At 41.8% G+C, this 19122-nt stretch overlaps 2 protein-coding genes across 2 annotated transcripts; both read left to right on the forward strand.

The window, feature by feature from the left end:
* Positions 1-3309: 3309 nt before the first annotated feature.
* Positions 3310-6616, forward strand: LOC134454350 (extracellular calcium-sensing receptor-like). The gene is made up of 6 exons (XM_063205305.1): positions 3310-3467; positions 3625-3919; positions 4061-4870; positions 5110-5331; positions 5422-5545; positions 5703-6616. Exons 1-6 carry the CDS (start codon positions 3448-3450, stop codon positions 6614-6616), a joined length of 2385 nt encoding a protein of 794 aa, XP_063061375.1. The 5' UTR covers positions 3310-3447.
* Positions 6617-13926: 7310 nt separating this feature from the next.
* Positions 13927-17416, forward strand: LOC134454348 (extracellular calcium-sensing receptor-like). The gene is made up of 6 exons (XM_063205302.1): positions 13927-14087; positions 14222-14516; positions 14669-15478; positions 15856-16077; positions 16171-16294; positions 16503-17416. The coding sequence occupies exons 1-6, from the start codon at positions 13963-13965 to the stop codon at positions 17414-17416; spliced, it is 2490 nt and encodes an 829-aa protein (XP_063061372.1). The 5' UTR covers positions 13927-13962.
* The last annotated feature ends 1706 nt before the right edge of the window (positions 17417-19122 follow it).

Genomic DNA, 19122 nt, shown 5'->3' on the forward strand with positions numbered 1-19122 from the left:
CATCCTCCATGATATTGCCATGCATGTATATACAGTATATCACGAAAGTGAGTACACCCCTCACAGTTTTTGCAGATTGAGAGTATATCTTTTCATAGGAAAGCATTACAGAAATGTCACTTTGACACAATGATTAGTGACCTTTTAACAACATATTCAACTGCTTACATTTCTTGTTCACTAAGAAAAAAAAAATACAGCCATTAATGTTTGAACATGTACTCACAAAAGTGAGTACACCCCAGATTAAAATCCGGTAGAGAAGGGGCTGTGTTGTCTTGAATCGTCTCGATTCGTCTCGAAATGAAAAGGGATTAAAAGGGAGGTCATACATTACAGCACATTTACTGTATATATGTGCACATATTATCACTTTTAGTACTTTTAATTTAGTTTCTTTTGAATTTCTATGGGTAATTATGAACTTGTCTTTCCTACTGGAAAAATTATAATACTATAAAGCCTTAGGCGCATATGCATGCATTCATGCATGTACAGTATGTACCATATGTATGATTGTATGTATTGCACGCATGCACACCCAGATATCACATCATTCTGGTAAAACCAGAAGACAACACAAACAATTGCAACATTGGAAAAGAGAAGCAACCAAACATAATTTGATAACATATGCATAGTATTCTAGTTGCAAAAAATAAACGATTTACTACTATTTAATAGCTGTTATTTATAATAAGTATTTGCTCGTAGCTCTTTGAGTGCCATGGACTTGAAAACGAGTCTTTTCAGAATGTATGGCACAGGGCCAAAGACTTGATATCAAGTCAATTGTGTTTTTTTAAAGGGGGGTGGGGCCTAACACATTGATCTGGTATGTTTGTTGTTCATATGGACAAAGAACTCAACAAATTTTTTATGGCTCTTAAAAAAACACTCAAATGTTGAAAAAAGCCTGGCAACCCCCTGGTCTGAATTTGGAAATGGCTGGCACTCAATGAATTAAAAACAAAGTGTTTCACCACAATCAACCAGTGTGGTTTCTGTTTCCATTCGTAGCCCATAGATGCATGCCATACAGTATCTCCAGAGGCACTCACTGTAAAGTTAACTACTGTCACACTAGGCCTTTAGTAATGCACTACGACTTGGTCATTTTCATTCTGGTAACAGCACATTTATAACACCATGTCATAATGACTTGACTTGACTAACGGGTTAAACACTGAAGTCCTACGCCCACCCATTGACTCATCATCCTTACTGCTAATACTGCTTGTATCAGAAGTCTAGAAGCATTGGATGTCTGGTCTCCTCCATCTTACGTTGATATGCAGCCATACATTGAAAAAAATAGCCAACCATGATCTCTCAAAACACGCCAGAACTACATACCATTTGTGTATGCCCATGAAGTGCATGATGCATATGTAACAGATACCAACTAGCTGCCTGGGGAGGTTGGCTACAGAAAATGAGTAGATCTTCACACTCTGTATGGTATCTACATACGTATGTATATGTCAAATACAGGGTCAAACCCTGCAGCCTCATCCTCTCAGGTTCCTGGCATCCCCAGAGGTATGGATCTCCCTGCTGGCCTGTATCAGGTGACCCTTGACCTCAGGTGTTTTCTGGTACAAGTGAAGTATATTGGGCTTCTAGGGAGGGACAGGATGTAACTCCTGAATGGATAGCCATGAGTAACAATCTGGGCCACCGATACTGCAGATTAAACTTAGGGGTCAACAGGGACATTTCAGCTGTAGGCCCATAATGCACGCTGTTCACTACCATAGTACCAGAGATTCTTAAAGTATATAGAGATATGCCAACGTAATAGGTTGCTATGGGCACCTAACATGACCAGGTTTCGGTCTGCCTAAAGGGGCGTGTCATAATACTCCTAGCATTGAATAGAACAGTCCTTAGGTCTGCCTAAAGGGGGATCTCCCCCCCCCCTTTGCAATAATAGAAACTGGAAACAATGGGCCAATGGAACCTCTCTCTCTGTACTCTCTCTGATAGTACTACGCTCTTAACTACCATAGTACTACACCATGATGACGTTACAAATGGCCTTCAGTAATACACTATGACTTGGTCATTGACACTCTGGTAACAGCATATTTGTAACACCGTGTCTTAACAGGTTAAGGCAGGGGTGTCAAACTCAAATTGACCGAGGGCCAAAATCAAAATCTGGAGCAAAGTCGCGGGCCAAACTCAATAATTTTTTTTTCAGGAAAATGGACTAAAATTGTTCATGTTTAAATTAATGTTTAAACAGATTCCCATATAGTTCAAATGTGCCTGCAAATGTTCTGTTGCTTTTGAGTGTCAGGTGTTTCAATGGCCTGGGCCCACTCATATTCCTGTGATATATGCATTTTCATGTTCAAATCTTAATACGCTACACATTTATGGTGTATGTGGGCCAACTGTAATATACATTTGAAATGATCTCGCGGGCCAAATAAAATGGGGCCTGAGTTTGACATCCCTGGGTTAAGGGCTTGTGTGAAAGCGCATTCAGCACCATGGACAGAGACAATTGGATATCCAGAGTTGACGTACAGACAGGTCATATCCACAGGCCTTGGTCAATAGGATACAGCGATTGCAACTTAGTGGGTGGCTAATCTAATCTATAACACATCGCAATGCTGCAATGTTGGTAAACATCCCTCGTGATACCTCTAAAGCATATACAGTACTGACTTACCTAGCTTGTGCGCTTGTGGTTCAATTGGCAGCACTTCTGCCTGTCACGGCAATACAGGGCATGGCATGGGGGACATCATCTGTGGACACACAGCACATGCCATTGATCAAAACGTTAGAATACTGTCTGTATGTTCTCTTCAACATTCCATAAAGGACAAGGTATAAGGATAAGGCCCTGATGAAAGTCACAGGGCCGATATGCATTGGAGATTTTGAATACATTTGCCCATATAATAAAGTTTGTTTTGTTACCACATTAATCAACAGAAGTGCCAAGCCCAAAGATCCATTTCCTCGAGTCTTGTTTTTTTTTTTTTTTTTTTTTTTAACATTGCACCCCCTCTCTAAGATGTTGCCAATTAAAGAAAGAAAAAACCTCCTAGCCCAACCCAACCCCAAACTAACTCATTATTCATCTTTAGCTGAGATGAGGAGGAGGAGGAAGCATGGTGGACAAGATATTTAATCCTGTACTTGACAGCGCTCAGCTCAGTCAGTCTTTTGTGTGCAGAGTATGTACATCTAATTATGTCTGTCACAAAGGCGAGGTCTGTCATGCTCCTAGTTACTCTGTGGGCTGTGGTGCTTAGTACAACTGTGAAGGCTGACTCTGAATTACAGGTAGTCACATGCAGGCTGCAAGGATCCACTATACCCCCTGCATTTTCCAAGGAAGGAGATTATGTGATAGGGGGGATATTTTCATTCCACCATTTCGTGGATAAAGTGCATCACAACTATACCAGTGTGCCAGAACCTATGAAATGTACTGGCAGCAGGTGTGTTATAATGGGGATGGCTTAGTAGTATAATAAGAACAAATGCCTCAACATCGTTATATTGTGTATAATATAGAAGTTGTGTATTGTGTGCTCTTTTGCTATTCTATTCATATTTTACTATTTACTAGTCTATGTTCTGATTTACTTCCAACAGCATGGAGACGCGGGAACTCAGATTTGCACGTGCTATGGAATTTGCCATAAAGGAAATTAATAATAGATCGGATATCTTGCCCAATATCACGCTGGGCTATGCTATACACGACTCATGTTCAGCTGTACCGGTGGCTGTAAAAGTTGCTTTCCAGTTCGCCAACGGTTTCACCCCTCGTGTTGCCATGATGCCGTCTTGTCCCAAAACTGCCAACGTTGTAGCTCTTGTAGGGGAGTCTGGGTCAATGATTTCAATTAGCATGTCTCGAGTACTTGGTCCTTTCAGAATTCCACAGGTGCATTCTCTTTTTTTTCTAAAATCTGCGTATGGGCTGTATGTCTTTTGTAAATATTGTTTCCCTATTGACCTTGCCATGTTAAATATTTAACGAATGCAATGAGTTGCCCAGTTAAAATGTTTGTTCAAATTTCTGAAGGTTAGCTACTTCTCCACCTGTGCCTGCCTCAGCGATAAGACGCAGCATCCTTCCTTCTTGAGGACCATACCAAGCGATCACTACCAGGCCGCTGCTTTGGCAAGACTGATTAAACATTACGGATGGACGTGGATTGGAGCGGTGCGCAGCGATTCTGAGTACGGTAACAACGGCATGGCATCATTCCTAGCAGCCGCACAAAAAGAGGGAATCTGTGTAGAATATTCGGTGGCTTTCTACAGATCATATTCGCAAGCCAAGTTGGAGAGGGTGGCGGATGTCATACGCAGCTCTACCGCACGAGTTATCGTTGCTTTTGTCGCCCCAGGTGACATGCGAATCTTACTGGAGGAGTTGACTCGACGTCCTCCCCCACCTCTGCAGTGGGTTGGCAGCGAGGCCTGGGTCACAGACCCTGGTATGTTACGATTTGAAATATGTGCTGGAGCTATTGGTTTCGGTATTGAGCGTTCAGTTATCCCTGGTTTGCGGCGCTACCTTCTTGACCTCACGGCTGCTGAAGCGTCAAAATACCCATTTCTCACTGAGTTGTGGGAGGGCGCATTTGGATGCTCCCTTAACACTGTTCAAACTAAAACAGGCCATAGCAGCGCTGTTGTGCCATGCAAAGGGAATGAAAATCTGTCAGGTGTTCAAATTCCCTACACTGACACCTCACAGCTGCGGATCACAAACATGGTTTACAAAGCCGCTTATGCCATAGCTCATGCTATCCATGGCCTTGTATGCAAAGATATGCCGGGCTCAATGTCCAAATGTAACAAAAGCAAAATCCTTGAGCCAATTCAGGTAAAATGTAATTCATAGTTAAGATTATTTGCTGATGACAATTTTCTTCTTGTAATTGTGATTGTGTCACAAGGTTGGGTCATACTTAATAATAATTTCAATTTTCATACTAATTAGATACAAACTATCATAATAGAATAAAACAATAATACCCAATCTAGATTTATCTATGAGTGCATGTCTGTATTTATGTAATCTATATGCAGTTTTAAATTGCATTATTCACATTTATTATCTAGGTTCTTGAGCAACTCAAAAAGGTCAACTTCAGCGTAAATGGATATCCAGTTTCTTTTGACTCTAACGGGGACCCGGTTGCCACCTATGAGCTTGTTAACTGGCAGACGATGCAAGATGGAAGTGTGCAGTTTATCACAGTGGGACATTACGATGCATCACAGCCCAAAGGTCAGGAGTTCAGGATCAGCGAAAGCATCACATGGATGAAAGGCCAAGAACAGGTGGAGAGAATGCTTTCTTACTCATTCTCCATGTCTTTTGTAGCCTACTTAAATCCAGTGGTTAAAAGCTGCTGTGTTTCTCTTTACAAGGTGCCCGTGTCTGTGTGCAGTGAGAGCTGTCCCCCAGGGACAAGGAAGGCCCAACAGCAAGGAAAGCCCATATGCTGCTATGACTGTATACCGTGTGGAGAGGGAGAAATCAGCAATGAGACAGGTACTGCGTGCCTGTTTAAAGTGCACATTTATTTGTCAGATAACGATTACAACTGTGTAGTCAGTGGCCGGGCTGATGATAGCTTTGACTGTCCGCATGACATAATTCCCAGCAATTCATGCAATATGAACCCAAGTGTTTTATGTTTTCTTTGCAGACTCGGTCGACTGTGTGTCATGTCCTGCAGACCACTGGCCCAATGCCCACAGGACTGAATGCCTGCCCAAACCAGTCGAGTTCCTCTCATGGGATGAAGTCCTCGGCATTGTACTTGCAGTTTGTTCGATTGTAGGAGCTTGTATTGCTGTTGCTGTTGCTACTATATTCTACAAACACAGAACGTCTCCTATCGTCAGAGCGAACAACTCAGAACTGAGCTTCCTGCTGCTCTTCTCCCTGACTCTCTGCTTCCTCTGTTCTCTTACTTTCATTGGTCGGCCCTCTGATTGGTCCTGCATGTTGCGTCACACAGCGTTTGGGATCACTTTTGTTCTCTGCATCTCCTGTGTTCTGGGGAAAACGATAGTGGTGTTAATGGCCTTCAGAGCCACCCTTCCAGGCAGTAATGTCATGAAGTGGTTTGGGCCCCTGCAACAGAGACTTGCTGTTGTGGCGTTCACTGTTGTACAAATTGTAATATGTATTTTATGGTTGGCGCTGTCACCTCCATTCCCCATCACAAACTTTTCACATTACAAAGAAAGGATCATTCTTGAATGTGACCTTGGTTCAGTGACGGCGTTCTGGGCCGTGTTGGGCTACATTGGACTCCTTGCTCTCTTGTGTTTCATCCTGGCTTTTCTGGCTCGCAAACTACCAGATAACTTCAATGAGGCCAAATTCATCACATTCAGTATGCTGATATTCTGTGCAGTCTGGATCACTTTTATCCCAGCTTACGTCAGCTCACCTGGAAAATTTACTGTGGCTGTTGAGATTTTCGCCATTTTAGCTTCAAGTTTTGGATTAATTATATGTATTTTCTTTCCTAAGTGTTTCATAATTGTGTTTAGGCCGGAGCAAAATACCAAAAAGCATGTAATGGGTAAAGTAGAGTTGAAGGCCCTATGACATCCTCCATGATATTGCCATGCATGTACAGTATATAGAACTATGTAATGTACATTACAGCATATAAGTGAAAAGTGAAAGCCCATTGGGAAACTCCAACTCCCATTGTCATTGTGACACAGCACTCCACAGCACACAAGTGAACACTGCACACTACGAAATTGCATTGATGCCTCACCCGTGCAAGGGGGCAGCCCTTAGTGGCGCCCCATGGGGAGCAGTGCGGTGGGACGGTACCATGCTCAGGGTACCTCAGTCATGGAGGAGGATGGGGGAGAGCACTGGTTGATTACTCCCCCCACCAACCTGGCGGGTCGGGAGTCGAACCGGCAACCTCTGGGATGCAAGTCTGACGACCGCTCACCCATGACTGCCCATATACTGTATATGTGTGCACAGATTATAACTTTTAGTACTTTTAGTTTAGTTTCTTGAGAATTTCTATGGGTAATTATGAACTTGTCTTTACTACTGGAAAAATAATAATACTATAAGGCCTTATGTGCGTATGCATGCATTCATGCATGTACTGTACAGAATGCACCCAGTGTTTCCCATACATTGAGGAAACTATGGCGGCTACAATGCTACACGGATACATTGACTTTCAGTAGCTTAGCGACATATTCCCTCTTTTAACTTGTCTTAAAGCAAGACAACGCTTAACATGAAAAATAAGACACTTTACCACCTTTATAAACCCTGGCCAACGATTTTAAGTGTATTAAGCCCCAAAATAGGGGCATACCCCTTTAACTTGGGTTTGGGAGCAATAAAAAAAAAACCTTCAGAGAAGGGACAGTTGGGATGAGTTTACTAACACTCCCCAGGCTTTGTTTTACAGTTGTAATTAGTTAGGTGACAGGCCTTCATTGACACGGCAGAGGAGACATCGGGCAGCATATAGAAATGAATGTGTAATGAATGTGAATATAAACATAAATGTGTAATATGTTGTTCAGCCCTTTTAATGGGAGGAATTTTGAAAAACTGGCCCTGTGACCAGCACCCCTCATGTAGAATGTGTACGCCTATGTGTGTGTGGGGAAAAGGCATAGCCTACCCTCTTTGACCCTTTTTGTCTATGCGTTAACAATTTCACAGTACTCTTAAATTCTTATCTCTGCTCCTATTTTGTTTTATTATTTTTTTCATTACATAGACCCCTGCATGAGGGCCGAATGAAACTGTGTTGTAAACAGAAATGATTCACTGTCCTGCATTTTTTTTTTTTTTAATATAAATGACAATGTACTACTAACATGGGTAAAATGTTATATAGCCTTATTTCTCAAAATATAAATGGCTGAAATGTAGGCCTAGACCTATAGTTTCACCATGCGCCAATGTCATTCTGTACTCATTGTTTTGCCATTTTGCATTTACACTGCGTGAATACACCCCCATGTGTATGCCCATGCAGTGCATGATGCATGTGAAAGAGATGCCATCGAGCTGCTTGGGGAGACTGGCAGCAACACATTAGTAAATCCCCCTTTACACCACATTTCTCAGTCTTTATATACTATAACAGGCTCATTGTGGTCAAATGTAGGATACATTTTGGTGTCAATCTTTGCTTGGTCACGAAATATTACACCTACGTAGTTATTTCCTTTATTTCGGTATTCTGAACATACTAGTAGAGAGCACCAATGGGGCTTTCAAACTCCATGTCCAAAGGGTCAAACCCTGCAGCCTCATTCTCTCAGGTTCCTGGCATCCCCAAAGGTATGATGATGAGATAGACTTTATTGATTCCCACAGGGGAAATTGAGTGCCACCTGGTCATTCACACAGCACATTCCAGACACACAGACAAACATTATAAATAAGCGCTAACAATAAATAAGCAATAAGAAACAATACACAATAAACAGTCCATCATAAAACACACAAAGAGAGTGGTTAGTATGGATCTTCCTGTTGGCCTGTATCAGGAAACCCTTGACCTCAGATGCTGACTTATACAAGTGAACCATGCTGGGCTTCTAGGGAGGGAAATTATGTAACTTCTAAATCAGGGATGGGGAACCCTTTTCATTCGAGGGGCCACTTCAAATTCCGCCAAGGGCCGGGAAAGTCCTCCGAGGGCCACAGTGTGAACACAAACCAGGATTTCTCACTGGCCTCTATTGAAGGCAGACAACTTTAAAACAGACCACACTTTCTCTTGGTCCCCTGAACATAACTTAATTGTATTGGAAATGTAATTTCTAAGATTCCTTTACAAAAACGTGTCATATTTCATGTGAAGCTCCATAACATTAAAATTACACAGGGGGCCGGACAAAAGTGGCCTACAGGCAGGGATGGGCAGTATTGCTATTACATCTAATTGAAATACATTGTAAAATACAAAATACTATTTTGTATTTTTATTTCATATAAGTGATTTACATATATTTGTATTTTGTATCAAAATACTTTCCTCCAGTATTTTGTGTATTTCACAAAACTACAAAATACAAATGCTTTGTTCTATAGTGTTATTACACAATATGAACACAAGATGGTGCTGCAAGTTAAAAAGTATATGAATGCCCCTAGCTGAATTGGAGGCACACGCTTGGATTTCTTAGGCCTTGACTGCACAGGAAGTTCAATTTGGTTAAAGGAGAGTGGCTAATCATTTAATTGACGTGTTAATGTTTTCCCCATGATGTCATTCAAGCTTGCTTTCAGTTTGCCATTTAGGGCATTTTAATTGAGCTATTACCTGTACATATTGTTTTACAGTAAAACTAGCTGTAGCCGAAGAGCCAACCAGTATAGTTGCAATACCCACTCTGGCCACCATGCTATACCTGACAGCGAGAAACTATCTGCGCACAACTCAACCTCTGATTGTTGCAAACCGCTGTCGGTCAAAAAAAAATAGCACACGTGGTTGGCTGCTAGTCTCTTGCCCCTCCTCGTAACATCGTGTTTACAAACTTTCAGAACCCATGTGTAACGATACATGCACACAGGGATGGCACGTTTCCTTAACGTCTCCGTGAGCAGTGCGAGTCCGAGAGGTTCGTGGGCTGCCTTGCACACTGCACAGTCAACGTCCACGTTCTATCCGCGGGCAGAAGCCATTCATTTTCAATGAAGCCCGCACATTGAACGCGGATGTCCGCGCAGGAAAATAGACTCGAGTTCTATTTTCAAGGAGCAACGCGGACATATCCGGGCGGGACGGACATGTGCCGCGCTTACACCGTGCTCCTGTGTGCAAGGCAAGGAGCACAGTTTCAATGAGCAGAATAGTGCAATACCTACTCTGGCCACCATAGGGAGAACAGTTTCAACTAGAAATGCTTTCTCACAGAAAATGCTGGAAGCGGGCTTGCCTTTTGGGGCAGAGATGAAACAAAGTACTATTGAGAAAACAAAGCTAAAAGAAATCTTGGAAAAACTCCATCCACCCAGTCAGAAGTTATGGGCCAAACAATTCAGCCATCTTGGATTCAGCCATCTTGAAAGTGTTGTAGCTCTGCGTTTTGGGGATATACTAAATGACATACATGGTATTTTAAGTTGGCTAAGGAATACTGCATATGATATAATTTTGAAAATCAACATGGCTTCGAGCGGGATTCGAACTCACAACCTCCATATCTGTAATCCAGCCCCTTTGCCATTGATATTAAATGACATACAATACATGATATTTGAAGTTGGCTAAGGAACACTGCATATGATATAATTTTGAAAATCAACATGGCTTTGACTGGGGTTCGAACCCCCAACCTCAATATCTGTAATTCAGCACATTTGCCATCCATACTAATTGACATATATGGCATTTTAAGTTGGCCAAGGAACACTGCATATGATATAATTTTGAAAATCAACATGGCTTTGACTGGGGTTCGAACCCCCAACCTCAATATCTGTAATTCAGCACATTTGCCATCCATTCTAAATGACATACATGGTATTTTAAGTTGGCTAAGGAACACTGCATATGATATAATTTAGAAAATCAACATGGCTTTGACTGGGGTTCGAACCCCCAACCTCAATATCTGTAATTCAGCACATTTGCCATCCATACTAAATTACATACATGGCATTTTAAGTTGGCCAAGGAACACTGCATATGATATAATTTTGAAAATCAACATGGCTTTGACTGGGGTTCGAACCCCCAACCTCAATATCTGTAATTCAGCACATTTGCCATCCATACTAAATGACATACATGACATTTTAAGTTGGCCAAGGAACACTGCATATGATATAATTTTGAAAATCAACATGGCTTCGGGTGGGATTCAAACCCTCAACCTCCATATCTGTAATTCAGCAGCATGCTTTACCACTAAGCCAAGCAGCTAGCTGTCATGCACAGTCCAGCAAGACTATATTACATTGCATTGCAGAGCTGAACAATAGACTTCTAGAATGGTTGCTCGCACCTGCTCGTTAAGAATAGAATCTTGAGACAGTGACAGTTGAAATGGAACCCTCCATTGGCTGCACCTGTTGTGATTGACTGAAAGACAGTTAGTATTGAGCTCTAAACAGGGGAGAAAATGAGAATGAGTTTTTTGTCTTTACAACATCGTTGTAAAAAAACTAAAAGGAGTTGGCACGTGTCCTTTTCACAGATCGTGTCATGCTTGTGATCTCTCTAACAGTCTTTGAATGAAGTTTATAGGTTAAAGGGTTCAGGCACAAATGGACCTCCGTGTGGGACATGCGCTGATCTCTTGAAAAATGCATTTTTGGAAAGACTGGGATTCTCCATAGACCTAGGCCTGTTTTTTTTTACAAACCTGCCATTTAAAAAGTATTGGGAGTTGGGAGATGAAACTTTGACAATTTGGAGACATCCCATAGAGCTCGCTAACAACGCGCCAACTAAACTTCTAGGTGAAAGTGTTGATGTTTTATGACCGAAAAAGCCTCCTACACTCTAATCTTTAGAGTGGCGGAACTTTGGTTCATGGAGGTTCCACCACTGTTTTCAATGGGGACCCAGGCTTTCACAAAATCGCCAAAAACTGGAAAACGACAAGAGACGCGGAGAAGCCTATCACTATACGCGATCTCCAAGCCGAGCCGGTCGTTTTAGTGTTTGAACGGTGTCTCTATCTCGAAAGGCCTAGGAGGAGATCCATTTTCTATTTTTACTGCCCCTGCACAAGAGAACCAATAATAATGAAATAAACAGGACTTAGAGATTACTAGAATCGGGCCTTGCTCTGCAAGGGCCATGCTCTGCATGGTCCTTGCTCCGCAAGCCCGCTTAATGAGCAGTAGTTGCAATACCTACTCTGGCCACCATCCTGTAGTGCTTCTTTTTTTTTTTTTTTTTTTTTTTAAAAAAAGCACTTGTATCTCTACTTTGTCACAGAAATGATTGCTATTCGTATGGCACTGACATGTTAATTGCCAAATTAAGATAAGAGTGAAGGGTGACCAATTGAGAGATGTTCTCATTTGCAGGCCTCATAAACCGGCCCCATCGCCAACGTTGGAATGTGAAACTGTTTGAAAAATTAGTTATGATGACACAGCCTACAGTATATCTCCCTTATATAGTATTATTCAACTTTTTGGTCTTGTGTTTGTATGTCATCTTCAGTATTGTTTTTCGGAAGTTGTATGTATGTCGCTGCAACACATGAATTTCCCCACTGGGACGATAAAGGGCATACATACATACCAGGGCTTGACATTAACTTTTTCGCTTGCCGGCCACTGTGGCTAGTGGTTTTCCCGAGTCACTAGCCATCCAGCTATTCTACTAGCCACATTTTTTTTTTATCATGACGCTGTACATCTAACCTCAGAAGATGAGATGCTTAAAGCAAGAAGATGAGTGCATGGGTTCCTACATGGCAATAAAACAAACAAATAGAAACTGAGCTTTTTCTTGAACTTAAATACAAACAATTGATACACAAGGGTCAAAGTGCAGAATAGATGCTGTCATACCATAGAATAAGCTACCTGCCAAATTGGCTAGTGACCCTGAAATTGTTACCAGCCACAGCCAAGTTTTACCAGCATTTGGCCGGTTGGCAGGTGCCAGTGTCAAGCCCTGATACATACATACTTAGCCTACAGCAGGGCCTCTTTCTTTCTTGTTTGAGCTTTTATTTGTTTTCTAATCATCAATTAATATCTCAGAATTTAATTGTTTAATTAATTTCATTGTGTAAGTCAAATTGGTAGTTTTTGTACACAATGGTTTTTGTTGTTTTTTGTTGAGTATTTTTTTAGTTGAAAATACAAAATACTGTATTTCAATATTAGATACTGTTACAGTTATGTATTTTGTATCTTATTTGTATGTTCTAAATGGATAGCCATGAAATGGCAATCAGGGTCATCAATACTGCACACTGAACTGAGGGTAAACAAGGATATATGATAGTACTACACTACTATGATGTAACACGGGGCCTTCAGTAATACACTATGACTTGGTCATTGACACTCTGATAACAGCACATTCAGGCTAAGGGCTTGTGTGATTCTGTGAAAGCACTTTCAGCACAACGGACAGAGACAATTGGATATGCAGCATCGACTGATAGGCAGGTCATATCCACAGACCCTGGTCAATGGAAGAATGCAGGGATTGGGACTTGGTGGGTGGCTATAATCTAATCTATAACAGATCGCAGTGCTGCAATGTTGGTTAACGTCCCTTCTGACACCACCTCTAAAACATATACAGTACTACTGACTTACCCTAACAGGTACCCTTTTGTTTTACTTGGTGACACTTCTGCCTGTCACTGCAGTACAGGACCGCATTGATCAGACTGGCAATGGGGGACACCATCTGTGGACACACAGCACATGTCATTGATCTTCAGAATATACTGTATGTTCTATTGCGATAGACTCACACTCAACAATCCATAAAGGATAAGGTATAAGGATAAAGCCCTGATGAAGGCCGCAGGGCCGATACGCGTTGGTGGTTTTGAATACATTTGCCCATGTAATAAAGTTTTTTTTTTTTTTACCACATTAATCGACTGAGGTTCCAGGACCAAGGATCCTTTTCCTCCAGTCTTTTTTTAAACATCGCATCCCCTCTCTAAGATGTTCCAAATTAAAGAAAGAAAAAAAAACACCTAGCCCAACCCAACCCCAAACTCATTATTCATCTTTAGCTGAGATGAGGAGGAGGGGGAGGAAGCATGGTGGACAAGATATTTAATCCTGTACCTGATAGAGCGCAGATCAGTCATTAGAGTGCAGAGTATGCACATCTGATCATGCCTGTCACTAGGGCTAGGGCTCTCACCCTCTTGCTTGCCCTATGGGCTGTGGAATTAACACCTGTCAAGGCTGGCAATGACTTGGTCACCTGCAGGCTACTAGGATCCACCATGCCACCTGCGTTTTACAAAGAAGGAGATTATGTGATAGGAGGGATTTTTGAAATCCACTATTACCTGCATACTGTACAGCACAACTATACCACTATGCCCGAACCTCTAAAATGTACTGGGAGGTGGGTTACAAATGAGAGACAGTTCAGTATCACTGCATGAGAAGAAAATAATGTTTTTTAAAAGACTACTTATTATTGTCTGAATAGCTAATATGTATTTATTTATTAATCTGTTTTCTGGTCACTTTCAACAGCATGGACACGCGGGAACTCAGATTTGCACGCGCTTTGGAATTTGCCGTAAAGGAAATTAATAATAGATCGGATATCTTGCCCAATATCACGCTTGGTTATGCTATACACGATTCATGTGGAGCTGCGCCGGTGGCTGTAAAAGTTGCTTTCCAGTTCGCCAACGGCCTCACACCTCGTGTTACCATGATGCCATCTTGCTCCAAAACAGCCAACGTTGTAGCGCTTGTAGGCGCGTCTGGATCAACACCGTCAATTGGCATGTCCCGGATTCTGGGTCGCTTCGGAATTCCACAGGTGCTTTCAATGCATTGATTGTGCTTATATGGCATGTCGTTGTGCCTTTTGTAATTATTACCTAGGCCCACATAGTGTTTGCTGTGATAATGCACACATTAGATAAATGTAGTTGGTTGTCTCGTTTTAAATGTGTGTTCAAATTTCTGAAGGTTAGCCCCTTCGCCACCTGTGCCTGCCTCAGCGATAAGACGCAGCATCCTGCCTTCTTCAGGACCATACCAAGCGATCACTACCAGGCCGCAGCTTTGGCACGACTGATTAAACATTTCGGATGGACGTGGATAGGAGCGGTGCGCAGCGATTCTGACTACGGTAACAACGGCATGGCATCATTCCTAGCTGCTGCACAAAAAGAGGGAATCTGTGTAGAATATTCGGTGGCGTTCTACAGATCAAATTCGCAAGCCAAGTTGGAGAGGGTGGCGGATGTCATACGCAGCTCTACCGCACGAGTTATCGTTGCTTTTCTCGCCCCAGGTGACCTGCGAATCTTACTGGAGGAGTTGACTCGACGTCCCCCTCCACCTCTGCAGTGGATTGGCAGCGAGTCCTGGGTCACAGACACTGAATTGTTAAGATTTGAAATATGTGCTGGAGCCATCGGCTTCGGTATTGAGCGTTCAGTTATCCCTGGTTTGCGGCGCTTCCTTCTTGACCTCAAGGCTGAAGAAGCGTCAAAATACCCACTTCTCACTGAGATGTGGGAGGGTGCATTTGGATGCTCCCTTAACACTGTTCAAACTAAAACAGGCCATAGCAGTGCTGTTGTTCCATGCAAAGGGAATGAAAATCTGGCAGCCGTTCAAATCCCCTACACTGACACCTCACAGCTGCGGATCACAAACATGGCTTACAAAGCAGCGTATGCCATAGCTCATGCTATCCATGGCCTTGTATGCAAAGATATGCCTGGTTCAATGTCCAAATGCAACAAAAGTAAAGTCCTTGAGCCAATTCAGGTAAAATGTAATTCATAGTCATGATTATTTAATCTTATTTGATTATCTTTTCTTGTTATTGTGGATGTGTCACAAGGTTGGGTTGGGTTTTAATATAGCCTATAATTTCAATTTTCACACGAATTAAAATCAAAATCTCTAATAGCATTAAAAATAATACAAAAGGCCCTACCAAATGGTAGCAAATGGTAGGGCACTCATTTGCTTTTTGGTCAACCCGGGTTCGATTCCCGGCCCGGGTCCTTTGCCGAAAATAATAATAATAATAATAATACACAATCAAAATTTATCTATGAATGCATTTAATGTTATTCATCAATATTCATACAATGCATCTACATGCATTTAAAATGGCCTTATTCACATTTATTTTCAAGGTTCTTGAGCAACTCAAGAGGGTCAACTTCAGCGTAAATGGATATCCAGTTTCTTTTGACTCGAACGGGGACCCTGTTGCCACCTATGAGCTTGTTAACTGGCAGACGATGCAAGATGGAAGTGTGCAGTTTATCACAGTGGGACGCTACGATGCATCACAGCCCAAAGGTCAGGAGTTCAGGATCAGCGAAAGCATCACATGGATGAAAGGACAAAAAAAGGTAGAGGTTATGCCCCCCCTCCTCTCTTTCTATCTCTCTTTCTCTTTGTTTTGTAGTTCAATTGCTACATATTGCTATTTGCCTTTACCTAAGGTGCCCGTGTCTGTGTGCAGTGAGAGCTGTCCTCCAGGGACCAGGAAGGCCCAACAGAAAGGAAAGCCCATATGCTGCTATGACTGTATACCGTGTGGAGAGGGAGAAATCAGCAACGAGACAGGTACTACGCTCGTTCACATGGTTGAGGTCAAGTTCATATGTTTACTGTATCGCCCCATCACATAAAACAAAAACGAAAATTCACACCTACTTCATATTCCTCCTACAATATGTAGCTTGTCCTAAGAATAATAAAAAATCCTTTCATAAAGTGTACGTAGTTCACTAAATATAAACCATACAACACTAATTGTTTCTTTTCCATGCAGACTCGGTTGACTGTGTGTCATGTCCTGCAGACCACTGGCCCAATGCCCACAGAACCGAATGCCTGCCCAAACCAGTCGAGTTCCTCTCATGGGATGAAGTCCTCGGCATTGTACTTGCAGTTTGTTCGATTTTAGGAGCTTGTATCACTGTCGCTGTTGCTACTGTATTCTACAAACACAGAATGTCTCCTATCGTCAGAGCGAACAACTCGGAACTGAGCTTCCTTCTGCTCTTCTCCTTGACTCTCTGCTTCCTCTGTTCTCTTACTTTCATTGGTCAGCCCTCTGAGTGGTCCTGCATGTTGCGTCACACAGCGTTTGGGATCACTTTTGTTCTCTGCATCTCCTGTGTTCTGGGGAAAACGATAGTGGTGTTAATGGCCTTCAGAGCCACTCTTCCAGGCAGTAATGTCATGAAGTGGTTTGGGCCTCTGCAACAGAGACTTGCTGTTCTGGCTTTCACTGTTGTACAGAATGTAATATGTATTTTATGGCTTGCGCTGTCACCCCCATTCCCTATTATGAACTTTTCACATTACAAAGAAAGGATCATTCTTGAATGTGACTTGGGTTCAGTGACCGCTTTCTGGGCCGTGTTGGGCTACATTGGACTCCTTGCTCTGTTGTGTTTCGTACTGGCTTTTCTGGCTCGTAAACTCCCTGATAACTTCAATGAGGCCAAATTTATCACATTCAGCATGCTGATATTCTGTGCCGTCTGGATCACTTTTATCCCAGCTTACGTCAGCTCTCCTGGAAAATTTACTGTAGCTGTGGAGATTTTCGCCATTTTAGCTTCAAGTTTTGGATTAATTATATGTATTTTCTTTCCCAAGTGTTTCATAATTGTGTTTAGGCCAGAGCAAAATACCAAAAAGCATGTAATGGGTAAAGTAGAGTTGAAGGCCCTATGACATCCTCCATGATATTGCCATGCATGTACAGTATAGACCTATGTAACATTACAGCATATATCCTACGTATATGTACACAGGTTATCACTTTAAGTACAGTAATTGTTTCTTGTGAATTTCTTTGGGTAATATGAACTCATCTTTACTACTGGAAAAATAAAAAATACTATAAGACCTTATGTGCATATGCATAAACATGTACAGTATGTACCATATGTATGTTTGTATGTAGTATGTAATGTATGTATGTGTATGCATGCATGCACACATTCACACCCAAATATTACTGTACATCATTCTGACAAAACAGGAAAACAACACAAACAATTACGTCATTGGAAAATAGAAGTAACCAAACATAATTTCATAATATGTGTTTAATACTCTAGTAGCAAAAATACATTATTTACTATAATAGCTATTATAATTGCTCTTAAAAACAAAGTGTTTCACCACAATCAACCAGTGTGGTTTCTTTTTTTCATCCTTAAACACTGAAGTCCTTCGCCCACCCATTGACTCACCATCCTTGCTGCTAACACTGCTTGTTCCAGAAGTCCAGAAGCATTGGCTGTCTGGTTTCTTCCATCTTGCGTTGATATGCAGCCATACATTGAAAAAAATAGCAAACTATGATCTCTCTAAATACTTTTAAACCACACGCCATCAAGAGGTCTCTACATTTGTGTATGCCCAAAGCAGTGCATGGTGCATGTGTAACAGATGCCAACTAGCTGCTTGGGGAGTTTGGCTGCAGAACATTAGTAAATCTCCCTCCCAAAGCCAAACGTTTAAACACACCTAAAGCTAATTTAACATCACATTTCACAGCCTTTATATATTATAACAGGCTCACTGCAGTCAACAGTAGACAACAAACAGTAGGCTACGTCGTACATTTCGGTGGTAATCTTAGTTTGGTTATGGAATATTACACCTACGTACAGTAGTTATTTATTTTATTTCTCATAGTATCCTGTACGTACTGTACAGTACAGAGCATCAATGGGGCTTTCACACTCTATGGCCCTCTCTGGAGGCCCTTTACAGAACACGCTGTCTAAAAAAGGCAAATGTCTATCCTCAGAGACATGTCACACCCAGGCCGCAACCTGTTTGATCTGCTGCCATCTGGCCGTAGATACAGATCTACGAAAACCAGGACAAATAGACTGAAGAACAGCTTTTATTCATTGGCCTTCACTGCACTTAATTCTGCAACCAAAGAATAGTTTTAGTTTTTTCTACTTTTAAAAACACATATTTTGAATTATTATTAATCATTTTCACTTTGATATTTGTTTGCCTCCATCAACAAGGAATGCTCAATTTCGTTGCACATGTTATTATTACAATGCCAAATAAAGATATTCTATTCTATCTATATGACCAAGAAGTCAAACCCTGCAGCCTCATCCACTCAGGTTCCTGGCATCCCCAAAGGTATGGATCTCCCTGCTGGCCTGTATCAGGTGACCTTTGACCTCAGGTGTTGACTTGTACAAGTGAACTATATGCTTGCATGTTGCATATTGCACACCGTTCCACCATTCAAAAGTTACCATAGTACTATACTACTATAACGTAAGACAGAGCCTTTAGTAATACACTACGACTTTGTCAGTGCCATTCCAGTAACAGCAGATTTGTAACGTGTGTTAACAGGCTAAGGATGTCAAACTCAGGCCTGGAGGCCAAATCTGGCC

Source organism: Engraulis encrasicolus, chromosome 8 (assembly GCF_034702125.1).
Source record: "Engraulis encrasicolus isolate BLACKSEA-1 chromosome 8, IST_EnEncr_1.0, whole genome shotgun sequence".
NCBI classification, from domain to species: domain Eukaryota; kingdom Metazoa; phylum Chordata; class Actinopteri; order Clupeiformes; family Engraulidae; genus Engraulis; species Engraulis encrasicolus.

Excerpts from the sequence above, each read along its gene's own strand:
- LOC134454350 (XM_063205305.1), top strand. The coding sequence starts at position 3,448 with ATGAAATGTACTGGCAGCAG. Across the intron at positions 3,920-4,060 it reads GTCCTTTCAGAATTCCACAG|GTTAGCTACTTCTCCACCTG; the intron begins GTGCATTCTCTT and ends AAATTTCTGAAG. Across the intron at positions 5,332-5,421 it reads GGATGAAAGGCCAAGAACAG|GTGCCCGTGTCTGTGTGCAG; the intron begins GTGGAGAGAATG and ends TCTCTTTACAAG.
- LOC134454348 (XM_063205302.1), top strand. The coding sequence starts at position 13,963 with ATGCCACCTGCGTTTTACAAAGAAGGAGATTATGTGATAGGAGGGATT. Across the intron at positions 15,479-15,855 it reads AAGTCCTTGAGCCAATTCAG|GTTCTTGAGCAACTCAAGAG; the intron begins GTAAAATGTAAT and ends TTTATTTTCAAG. Across the intron at positions 16,078-16,170 it reads GGATGAAAGGACAAAAAAAG|GTGCCCGTGTCTGTGTGCAG; the intron begins GTAGAGGTTATG and ends CCTTTACCTAAG.